The following is an 11,618-nucleotide window of genomic DNA, read 5'->3' as shown; positions in this document are numbered from 1 at the left end:
TCATGCTCAATTCAACAAAACTCAGACTCATTGTCTAATCAGTACATGTCTGTCATGCAGACTCCACAATTCATGAGACATCAATCACGTCACATGGGGGGATATCACTTAGGGTTTTGGTATGGAGGCCTACGGCACGTGGATACATCCACTACGAGAAATTTGAGTAAGTCGTGCAAATGGTTGAAAGATTTAGAAAAGTAGTGGATGGACGGTTAACCATGTCTCTGCATGACCTGGAACTAGTTTCACCATGACTTCCCACTTTCCCACTCTTTCACTCAAGAAACCGTCATACTTACTGGGGATCAAGATGTTTGTTATTATAACAATATAAATAAGTCTCTGAATCCATGATTGAGGACAACGAACATTCGTCTACACAGAATTTCTCGAGCAATTACTCTCAAGAATTCGTCAGTCTACCAGAACTTATTCGAACTCATTAGTTCATCATTATTGCAGAAACCTTCAACACATCCATAATCCTTGATCATCATTGATCCCACACAATTCTCAGCATCTCTCCTACAGATCAACCCATCTCCCTCTTTGCGACCGAATTGACTCTGGAACGGCCATTGACTTGGTTTAGGCTGGAGTCATACAGATTGATCTCTCGAATCTAAGCACTCCCTTTGCAGTGCATCTGTGTGAGGTTGAACAGTTTGCTCGGTTGAGGAGTCTCGACAATACTTTCGTCTCTTCACTTCATATAAAAGCAGCAAACCGTTTTATCCATCTACACCAACGCCTCAAATCCGGCAATTCCTGCCAACTCCGATTAATACAATCAAGCAAAAAACCAGGCGTTTTCCTTGGATATGGATGAGTTAATGAGATTGAGGGATGAAGTTCAAGGGGAGATAAATAGACGTGCAAGTGAGATTGTTGATCGTCAGAGAGAAGAGGAAGAAAAGAAGAGGAGAGAAGATGAAGAGACTGAATCGTTGTTTGCTGCTTGGTTACCGAAGCATTATGAGAGGTCAGATCGGAAAACGGATGAGAGGTCTGAAAGGCATCAGAAGGGTCCAAAATATGGTAGTGCAACTGAGAGTGACTCCGAAGCAGATTCTGCAGCAGGGTCCGAGTATCACGTGGAAGAGGTAAACACCAGTGAAGAAGGATCTGATGCTGCTGAGGACAGGCTAAAGATGGAGAAGTATCTTGATTGGAAGTTGTGAAGACGGTTTGATTTTGAGAGGGCCAATCCAAAGATATTTTCCAGAACCTAAGGTTGAAAAGGAGAAGCTTGTTTTGATACATCCCCAAACTGCTCAAGTAGAAGATTCCAGTGACTCCGATAAGAATCTCCCTGATGCCTCCAATGACGATGAAGAAGAAGATGAAAGTGATGAGGAGGACTCGTCTTCTGGAGATAGTGATACTTCTCCAACTTCATCAGGCAGCAGTTGCAGTGAACTTTATACGGAGGACGAGGACTGGAGCTATGATGAATATGATTGGTAAGGTTCTTTTATGGAGTGTCGAAAGCAGCCAAGTTTTCAGACTTTGAGAAAAGTTTGAAAATGATCAACAAGTTTTTATTCAAAATGGCTTTCTCGATGCTTGCTCCTAGTATTCTGAATCTTTTTTTGGATGATGGTAAGCTTGATCTTCTTATCCTTTCGTCCGACTTTATATGGTGTTTTCTTTGTTACTAGTTTTGGAGAAGTGTTGGAAGTGGTAGTAGTTGTAAGGTAAGTATTTTGTTGTTTTTGGTTTGTAAATTATGTGGTGTCCGTAAGATAGGGTTTCTGGTAATGATGTTGGTAATGTGTTTCAGTTTTTTGGTTTGTGAAATGGATGAACAAAGTGCTCCTATATTTGGTGTAATCTTTTCTTTGAATGGTGCTGTTAAAGTTATTTCTAGCCTGAGAATAATTGATACTAGAAATGGTGATGAATTTGAACAAGATGATGATGAAATTGATGAGGATATTAAACAGATGGATGATTATAGAATATGAATTTCTATGATTGTTAGGATGAACTTGAAAATGCATCAGAAATTTGAGTTTTGTCACGTCACAGTGACGAAGCAGAGCTGATTCATCCGTGAATTGACTAAAGGAAAAAGTTATTTTTTTTTATCACCACTTCTTCTAAACATCATATATCTTCACCATTATCAACTAGTGTGATCGTAATACCGGGCTCCGTGAAGATAACAAAAAATCATAATTATTAGGTTTTGTTAATGGATTGATTGGAAATTCAGGGGTTGTTATGGATTGGGATTCAATGCTAGTGTTTCTTCAAAATGAAATGAAACGATCATCAAAAACTCGAGTTGAAGAATCATCGATTCTCCCTAGTAGTGATAATTAATTATAATCCTTACTTCAATGTGTTTTTGGAGTTGCAGAAAAACGAGAAGACTGTATGAAAATAAGTAGAGGTAAGGTTTGAAAGACTTTTTAGAATGGTTAATCATGGACATGTTCCGATTCTAGCACGTGTATATAACTAATGAGATGCTAGGACAACTATAGACATTATTATTAGTGATAAAGCTATTGGGCGATACGGTTAGTTTTGTAACTTTGTGACGTAAATCATAACGTAGTTCCGTCAAATGTTTGATTTAACTGACAATAGTGAAATTATTAGGTACCATTTTTTAATATTTTATTTTAAATGTTGGGTACCAAATTTAGGTGCCCATCTCGGGTATCAGAGATTAAATAGCCTTTTGTCTTTCCAAATTACATTGCTATTTTTATCTTGTTGGGCTGTACAAGAGATCTATTCATTTGTTGGCCCATGCCATTTCTGGACAACAATCTGTAGAACCTGTACAAAATCTTTTCTCTAGGGTTCGAAGAGAATTCCTATTACTATTCTAACCCACCAAGACTTAAGAAAATTCATCATCACTTGCGAGTATCAGTAGAGAGAAATAGTTCAAAAACCCTAAGCCTGCGTTCTTTCGTTTCCTCTCCTCTCTCACCTTCCAAGCTGAAGCGGCGGCTTTGAAGGTCTTAATCTCTCACAACCCTTAAACCTCAATTACTCGACTCTTTATGATAAATATATTTTTGTTTCCTTCAAATAGATTTTACTTGTTGAATTTTGCTTCTCTCGACTCCTTTTTATTTGATTTCGGTTATCTTACAAGAATTTGTGTAATTTGAAATAGGTTGAGTAACACCATCTTGAAGTTGGAACCGCCATGGGAATGGAACTAGAGGGAGAGATGGAAGAATATATCGATACAGGAGAAATTGAATACGATGATTCGGATGTGGTCGCACATATTCGTGGTATCCTATTACAAGTTGCTAAGGTAAGCATCATTGGATGATTGATTGGTTGTTGTACGATTTTATTTCAATCTATCGTTGGGGAACTTTAAATTACAAAATCACTGAAAAACAATTTGTGTTGGCGATATTGGAATACTGTACGAAACAGTTGAGGACTTTTGTTCTTCAGTGCACAACAATTATTCTTTTAAAACATGCTGGTGAACATATATGCAATGAATTTTCGAAAATGCATGTTGTAGTTTACTGAATTTCGATATTTTTGTTAGCAAATATTATAATGACTGTAAGTTGGGATGCAAATGGGTAATGCGGAATTTGAATTTCTTACTATTTCTTATGTTTGTTAAGATATAGTTGAATATACATGTTTTTTCGTGCTAAGTTCATTTGGGTTTTCCCTTGGGGTAGGGTGGGAAAAGCGAGTATCATGATTTGGTTGGGAAATTGAACCAGCCCGGAAGGGATCCCGATGAAGTGGCGTCGCTTGTGGTAAGATATCTTGCATAAGCCGTCATAACATTCAGCTTTTATACCTCTCTTTTTTCTTCTAGTTAAACTTTCATGTCATATTCTGCAGATGTGTTTAAAGGGTTTATCTGGAGCAGTTGCGTTTATTGATATTGTTCGGCATGAGAGTCTTCTGCAAGCTGTAAGTTCGTGAGTTGATATTATCCAGTAACTTGGAAAAGAAATGGGGTTTGCTGTTTGCACCATATAATATTCTCTTTGGCAACCATGTTTCAGATTCTCGGAATGAGCATGTGGAGATATAATCCAGATGTTATGGATGTGTTGGTGGACCTGATTATACGTTTGGTATCTATTTCTGAACCTGTGTATCTGATTTTCCTCCCTCCACCCCATCCATCAGTTATATGGTTGCATGATGATTGTTTCTGATTAATATCACAGGCTACTTCTAGCGGAGAATTTCTTGACTCGTGTTTGAACATGCTTGTTACCAATTTTACACCGCCTTTTAAAATAGATCTGGATACACCTCGTGGCGTTGTAAAAAAGGAACAAGTGCTTGATCGGGTGCATTCAGCATTGATTAACATCACCGAGCTGGTGCCTCTTGTACCTATGAGATTAGTGCCCATACTTCTTTACCAGATGCCTCACACTAACGCTGATGAACAGGTGAGTAGTTTGGATTGCCTGATCCGAAAGTTCTTTCTAGTTCATTTTTGCAGTTGGTATTGATTAAGGATGTTACTTGTAAGAAGTCACTATCAACTATTCTTAAATTTCTCGGAAAAATGTTCCATTGCTTGGGCAGCCGTTGGAGGAAAGTGTAAATTAAATGGAGTCGGGTATTATTTTTGTATATTGAATTGATGTTTTAAATGGGGTTGGGATATTGTATTTGAATTTATGTACACGAGGCCATCTTTTACATTTAATATGTGCATTCATGACCACACAGTCAGAGTGAAGGCCAGTCTGCAAATGAGAATGCTTTCATCTCTAGCTAGATGTTTCTGCCAATCAGGGTTCATCAGTTTTGACTTAACAGTCCTGCTTCTTTTGGATTATATAATACAGTTCTCATATTGCCGATATATGTATGTCTACTACAACACTACATTGACACACAATTGGTATGATTGATCAGAAGATATACTGATATTATATGAAATCTTAATTGTAGATGATGGCATTATATGCGGAGAGCATGTTAAGGCTTGAGTGTGGTCCAATTGGAGAATTTGTTGGAAGTACGATGCTATTGGCATTGGTGGATAGGCTTGTAGAATTAGATGTAAGTACCTTGAAGACCTAAAGTAATCTCTCTCTCTCTCCAGGTATTGGCGCGTTGTTAACTAGTTTATTCTTGTACCTTCTCAGGTGGAAATAGAATGGGACGATATTGAGCAAAGTGAATCAAATAAAGGCATATTTCATATGGATCTAGAAGATATAGACGGCGAAGACAATGGTTATGGGGTAAGCTGTTTTACTTCTGTGAATGTCTCTAACACGGTTCTTATTTTGTATATCTAAGTAAAAAGTTTTATACAAACATGATATTGTGGCCGTGTTTCCCTAATGAATGTTATAACACGGTACTAGATAGGATGATTGTGAATCTGTTTTTATGCTATTTCGGCACCATATAAATACAGTGAAACTATAATTAGAAACTGTCAACTTTTTTCTTCAGCTTGCTAAAACAATTAAGCTTCCCCCGAATTTGGATATCACAAATGAGATTGCTAGGAGGCTGGCTTACCTTAAAAAGTACTCGCAGAATCTGGATTACTTGTTGGTACTCATATTTCAACATCTCAAATCTTGTGCTGAAAATGGTCGTTTGGCGAAGGTGTTGTACCACGTCTGCCCTTTTCTTTATTTGCTTTCAACTTGCAGTGTATAGGTATTGAGGGGTATAGTATTTTGCTAGCCGCCAATAAAAATTGGCAACTTTTATATTTTTCTTATGTTGACCCGTGTCTACTGTCTTAACCATTTAGTTTTTTAGGTGTTCCCGACACTTCTCCAGTCCTTCCATGACACTGTTCTAAATACCCAGAAGTCGAAGTTTGCCCAGGTAATATTTATTTATGTAATAATTTTTATTTCTCGTTATCATCTGTAAATGTAACTTGATTTCCCTTTCTGTGCAGTTTTTCATGTTCTATGCCTGCTCATTAGATCCTGAAGTGTGCGGTATGAGCTTTCTGTTTATGCTTAGAGATGTTTTTTTATGCAATACCGGAATTCAACTCACCAGGTAATGTGGGAAAATGCTTTTTGACCTACTTGTCTGAAGTTTCCCTTACGACCATTCGGTTTATCACTCGTAAATATTGTTGGAAGAAGAGTTGTTGGTCATTTGAACATCTTATGGCATTCATGTATAATGAGTCACTTTTTACCTGTAGATTTCATTTTCCCATGTTTACAAGAGATCTTAAGTGTTTAAAGTGTCTTTTGTTTTTGTATGCAATTTCTTTCTGAAGTCTGTTGTTTGTTTTCGTGCTCATCTAACATTTGTGAATGTTTGGGTTGTAGGATGAGTTCAGTTGCTTATCTAGCTAGTTATTTGTCTCGAGCTAAATTTCTTGCAGGGCATATCATCGCTAGCACATTACAACGGTCAGTAGTCTCAGTTTTGTACTGTGAGGTTTTGGAATTTCTTACTTCAAAAGAGACAGATCTTTTATTGCCACTAATAGAAAATCATTGCAAGGTTTTTATTTTCCCACTACTTATTCATGCATTCAGGCTGGTAAATTGGTGCGTTGAATACTGTCAGTTTGTTGGTGCTGAAGAGAAAACATTAAACCCGGAAGCACATAGACTTTTTTATTCTGGATGCCAGGTAATTGTGTTTCTTGTCCAGTTTAAGGATTAATAATAACTGATACATGATTTGAGTATCATACACAATCTTTTCCAGAAGGATTCAGACAAACTTTTAAATACACTCCTGAATCACATTTTTGTTCCAATAGCTAATCGCTTGGTTTTGAATGCTAGATACTATTTCATTTTGAATTTACTGTATAATTCTTTGTTTTGCTTTGGATAGGCCATCATATACGTGCTCTGCTTCCGTATGAGGGAAATGTTGGATGATCCTGATCAAAAATCGATAATTTTAGGATTTCCTCTACAACGTATTTTCCGAGACCCTTTGGATCCATTGAAGGTTAGCCACTTATGACCGATACAGTCTTTTACTTTTCATTCAAGATTTTGTAGTTTTCTCACAGAGTCAACATTTATCCCTCTGAAACAGGTCTGTCTGCCTTTAGTTGTGGATGAATTTCTGAAGCAGGCAAAAGCTGCTTCTCTGATTACGGCATCTGAAAATTTTCTTTTTAAGAACTTGCTTGAGTCAGATCTTTCGAAGGCTTTTGGTGGAGTGGAAAGACTTGATATGTTTTTTCCTTTTGACCCATGTCTATTGAAAAGAAGCGAGAGGTTTGTGTTCTGCAACTTTTTAAGCAATAATACTCGTGTAAGGAGATGAGTTCCCATATGCTTGCTTTAGGAACAATTTCACTGAAAATACCTTTCCACCATTTTTGTAGATTTATCAAACCAATCTTTCTGCACTGGTCGGATGTTGTCCCTCCATATGATGATGAAGAAGATTTTGAGGAGCAACTTGGTGACGAGGTTGATGATCATTTGTCAGATGATGATATTGAGGACTCCATGAATAAAATGTCAATTACTCCCAAGAGTTCCTTAAAAGTCAGTATGGGGGGTGACCATAAGATGATCCCCCAGAGAATGCCTGCCCGAATCAGACCTTCAACAAGTCCGTCATAATTACTGTGATTGCATACTGTGTTCTATATTAGTGATGTGAAAAAGCTTCTCATTTTATGTCTTTATGTCGAAGAGTAGAGAACATGAATCAGCGAAGTTTTGCATGATATGATGGCGTCAAAAGGTTTGAGCCACTTGTATCAATATGTCCTAGAATTTTGTTTGCTTCTACTAGACTAACTAATTTATAAATTTAATTGCTTTTACTCGACATGGTCGATCAAATTAGCGCAGCTCAATGCCCTTTTTTGATCTATAGATTCTATACCATCAATGGTGCACACCTGCTCTATTCTGTAAATATTCGAGACCAAAGGAAAGTTATAAATGTGTACCTTCAAGTACTTCGTTACAAGAATACATTTTAGGAAATCCAAATTTCATTGGATGATCACGAATCGCTGTGATGTCGGGACTCGGGAGTACATGTTAAAAGAGGCAAAAGTATTCATATTATTTTCCTTCAAATCTTGCGACTCGAGGTGGTAGCTTGGTATGTGAATAACACATTCCACAATAAGATGGGTGACGCTTTGAACGGATTGAGATCGTAGATTGAAGTTGATGGAAGTAGGCACAAGGTTGTGGTAAGTGGATATGCACATATGAACAAAGTACTGGACACCGCAAAGTGGTGGATTGAGAGCTGAATTTTGGTCTGCACAGAATGAGATTCTTCTAGAAGTACACAACATCTAAAAAAAGATACATACCCCTCTAAAATACCCCGTTTGGCTTTGTCTTGGCACACTTAACCTGGTAGAGCAAGTCTTACGGTGGAATCCATCCATCTTGCACGCCACCTCAGCATTTGGAACTGTAAATGGAAGCGCAAGTATAATGGTGGAATAGTAGAAACGCTATTCTTAATGGAGCTAAAAAAACGCAATTAAAAATGGAGTTAAAAAACACAATTAAGAATGAAACTTTTTTTTCAACCGTTAGATTTCAACAACTCATTTTAAATCTACGGATAAGAAAAAAACGCAATTAAGAATGGAGCTTTATTTTCAACCGTTAGATTTCAACAACTCATTTTAAACCTACGGATAAAAAAAAACGCAATTCTTAACTGCGTTTTTTTAGCTCCATTCTTAATTGCGTTTAACGTTATTCTTATTGGCGTTCAGATGGATTCCACGAAACCGTGGAACCTTGCTTGGATTTTCTGTGAAAGACCCCAACTTGGAAGCCACTAGACTTGACATTTCATGGTTTTTCCACACTTGGAATAGTTTGGATTCCACCATAAGACTTGCTCTTAAGGAAAAGGAAAAAAATAATGCTGAAGATACAATAGGCCACACCTAGATTTTGCTTTGCTGGAGTGCATGAGACTAAACAAGTTGGAACTGCAGAAAACTGACATCTTTATTTCCATGGCATGTTTGCCATACTAGGGTTGTTATCACATGCTCCTGCACTGTGGTGGAGAGGACTACAAGGCTCACTAGAGAAGGTTGAATGTGGGCTTCCAGTCCCCGTACTTCCAGCATCACGTTGAGCAAAATTAGATGGTGCAGAGGAAGGTTCCGAGTGATTTAACAATCTCGACCCTTTGTACGAATCTGGAATGAAGCCACCAGCGATAACCTGCAGTAAAGAAGCAAATCGACCTTTAGATCTTTACTGGTACCCTAGCAATGGGCTACAATGTCACCTACATTACCGAAGTTACCTAAAATTAAAATCCTTCCAGCTAAACGTGTCATGCTTTTAGTTGGAAAACAAAAACAAAGTAAAACAAAAAAGCATGTGTGGTTTTGTAAGCCATTAGTTTGATCCAGGGTCAAAATAGTGTTTTTTAAGTATTTTTTACAATTATACCCTTGTGCATAATAACTAGTGAAATTTTGAAATGATTTATCTCTCAAACTTCATACCATTGAAAAAACATTTTAAAACACTTACTTAATGAATATAAACATGCCTATCAAATTATGCATATTTCTTATAATCAATTAAATGGATAATTTTAGAAATATCTCCTTGTTTAGAGATAAGTCATCTATTAAGGGATAAAAAAATCTACAAGTAAATAGGTCAACTAATAATGGGACGGAGGGAGCACTTCCTCCGTTCAGGTTATATAGGCGGAGAACTAGTTTTTGGTTGTTCATCTATATAGGCATAGTTCTAGTTTCTATAATCTTCTTTCCAAATAAGCCCCTGTTTATGATAATAGTATTATACAAGTCAATCTAACATTTCTAGTTTTCATCAAAAGTAAGGGATAAAACAGAAAAGAGAACGAATATTTATAAAATTCATAAAGTTTTCTAACCCGACATTTTTAGGGGCGACCCAAAAAAAATTAGTGGCGACTCATTTATCCCCACCCAGGGACAAAGGATAATGCGTGTCCACATATGGTAAAAGTACTAAACTACCCTTACTAGTTCAATTTACGTTTCTACCCTTTAAACTTTAAACTTTTTATTATTATTATTTCTTTTTCAATTTTTCTTTCGTGCATAATTTTTATTTTTTAGTATTTTTTCAACTTTTGTTGTTATCCAAAAATAATATAAAATTTTAAAAAATAAGCTAAAAAATAAAAAAATGAATAGAGGTTTGGGAAAATGTATTTCTGGGGCAACTTTGACAATCGGTAGATAATTAAATTGACAAGACTACCGATTATAAATGTATAAAAATTCTAAAAATTTAAAGTTCAGGAAATTGAATTCTGAGACGGCTTTCATAATCGGTTGATAATTAATTTGTCAAAACTACCGATTATGAACGGAAAAAATCGATGTTTGGAAAAATTTATTTTTCATAATCGGTAGATAATTAATTTGTCAATATTGTCGATTATGAAAGTAGAAAATTTCAAAGTTTGGGAAAACTGAACTTTGGTGCGACTTTCATAATCGGTAGATAACTAATTTGTCAAAATTACCGTTTATAAAAGGAAAAATTTCTGGGAAGATGTATTTCTTTCATAATCGATAGATACCTACCGATTATGAAAGTAAAAAAATTCAAAAATTTCAAAGTTTGGGAAAATATATTTTTGGGGCGACTTTCATATTCGGTAGATAACTAATTTGTCAAAATTACCGATTATAAAAATAGAAAAATTCGAAATGTAGGAAATTTGGGAAATTCTTTTTGGGGCTACTTCCCTAATCGGTAGATACATACTTGACGAAACAACCGATTATGAAAGAAGAAAAATTAAATTTATTTGGGCTTATTGTATAATCGATAGTAATTAAAATTGTCGAACTATCTTAATAGAAAGTTAATAAAAATAAGAAATCCATTTTTTTTCCTGAAAAAAATATTATTCTGAAAAAAAAAAAACTACCTATTATCATAGGGCATATTATGCTTTAAAAAAAGGCACATTAGCCATTACGAAAAATAAGAGATAAGGGGTGGCTTCATTTTAGGTTTGGGTGACCCATTTTTTGTCTTATTAGTCGCCCTTAATTCATTTCAGGTAGCCCTTAAAAATGCCAAATTTTCTTAATCTAAGAGATTTAGCTTCTCCGCCTATATAATTTGTACGAAGGGAGTAATAATCTTGCAGAACTGAATAAAAAAAAAACTTATGAAACTCCTTGAAATTAAGATCCCACAAACAAAAATGAAAATCGATCAATCTAATAATCTGAGTTGAATACTGGATATTTGCAAGGAAACTCGAACGTTAATATCTCCTTTAAGGTACAACAAGTGACAATAGATTCCAAAATTTGATCCCTTGCAACTTAACAGCCTAAAGCAACATAAACTAGAACACCACTGCCACGGTGGGAAGGGTCGACTGAAGAAAAACGAAACACCGCTGATTGTATAACGCGTTATACATCTTTTTTTTGTTGGAATGTTATTTTTGGCTGCATAAAGTGTTATGCATCATTTGTGGTGGTTTGCATATTGGCTATGCACTCAATTTTCAAAAATTGTGCCCTAATGATAAACACTTCCGAATTTTTCATAAAAACCTTAAATTTGATATTTTTGTTTGTATTCATTGTGTAGATCTCTTTAAATTTTTTCCAACGAGATAAAATTTATAAAATTCCAAGGCATGGATTTTTAGAT

General features: G+C 35.9%; 2 protein-coding genes across 2 annotated transcripts; both read left to right on the top strand.

Annotated features, from left to right (window-relative positions):
* The first annotated feature begins 824 nt into the window (after window positions 1-824).
* On the top strand, window positions 825-1,970 carry LOC113280016 (protein starmaker-like). The gene is made up of 4 exons (XM_026528652.1): window positions 825-1,162; window positions 1,218-1,466; window positions 1,665-1,700; window positions 1,787-1,970. Exons 1-4 carry the CDS (start codon window positions 825-827, stop codon window positions 1,968-1,970), a joined length of 807 nt encoding a protein of 268 aa, XP_026384437.1.
* Window positions 1,971-2,831: 861 nt separating this feature from the next.
* On the top strand, window positions 2,832-7,779 carry LOC113283589 (RNA polymerase I-specific transcription initiation factor RRN3-like). The gene is made up of 16 exons (XM_026532910.1): window positions 2,832-2,981; window positions 3,143-3,289; window positions 3,681-3,761; window positions 3,850-3,921; window positions 4,017-4,088; window positions 4,185-4,415; window positions 4,927-5,037; window positions 5,124-5,222; window positions 5,440-5,598; window positions 5,758-5,826; window positions 5,903-6,009; window positions 6,291-6,374; window positions 6,504-6,600; window positions 6,811-6,930; window positions 7,021-7,205; window positions 7,316-7,779. Exons 2-16 carry the CDS (start codon window positions 3,176-3,178, stop codon window positions 7,557-7,559), a joined length of 1,845 nt encoding a protein of 614 aa, XP_026388695.1. The 5' UTR covers window positions 2,832-2,981; window positions 3,143-3,175; the 3' UTR covers window positions 7,560-7,779.
* The last annotated feature ends 3,839 nt before the right edge of the window (window positions 7,780-11,618 follow it).

Source organism: Papaver somniferum, chromosome 5 (genome assembly GCF_003573695.1).
Source record: "Papaver somniferum cultivar HN1 chromosome 5, ASM357369v1, whole genome shotgun sequence".
Lineage (NCBI taxonomy): Eukaryota > Viridiplantae > Streptophyta > Magnoliopsida > Ranunculales > Papaveraceae > Papaver > Papaver somniferum.
The sequence above is the reverse complement of the archived record's forward strand: the minus strand, read 5'-3'. Positions and strand labels throughout refer to the sequence as shown.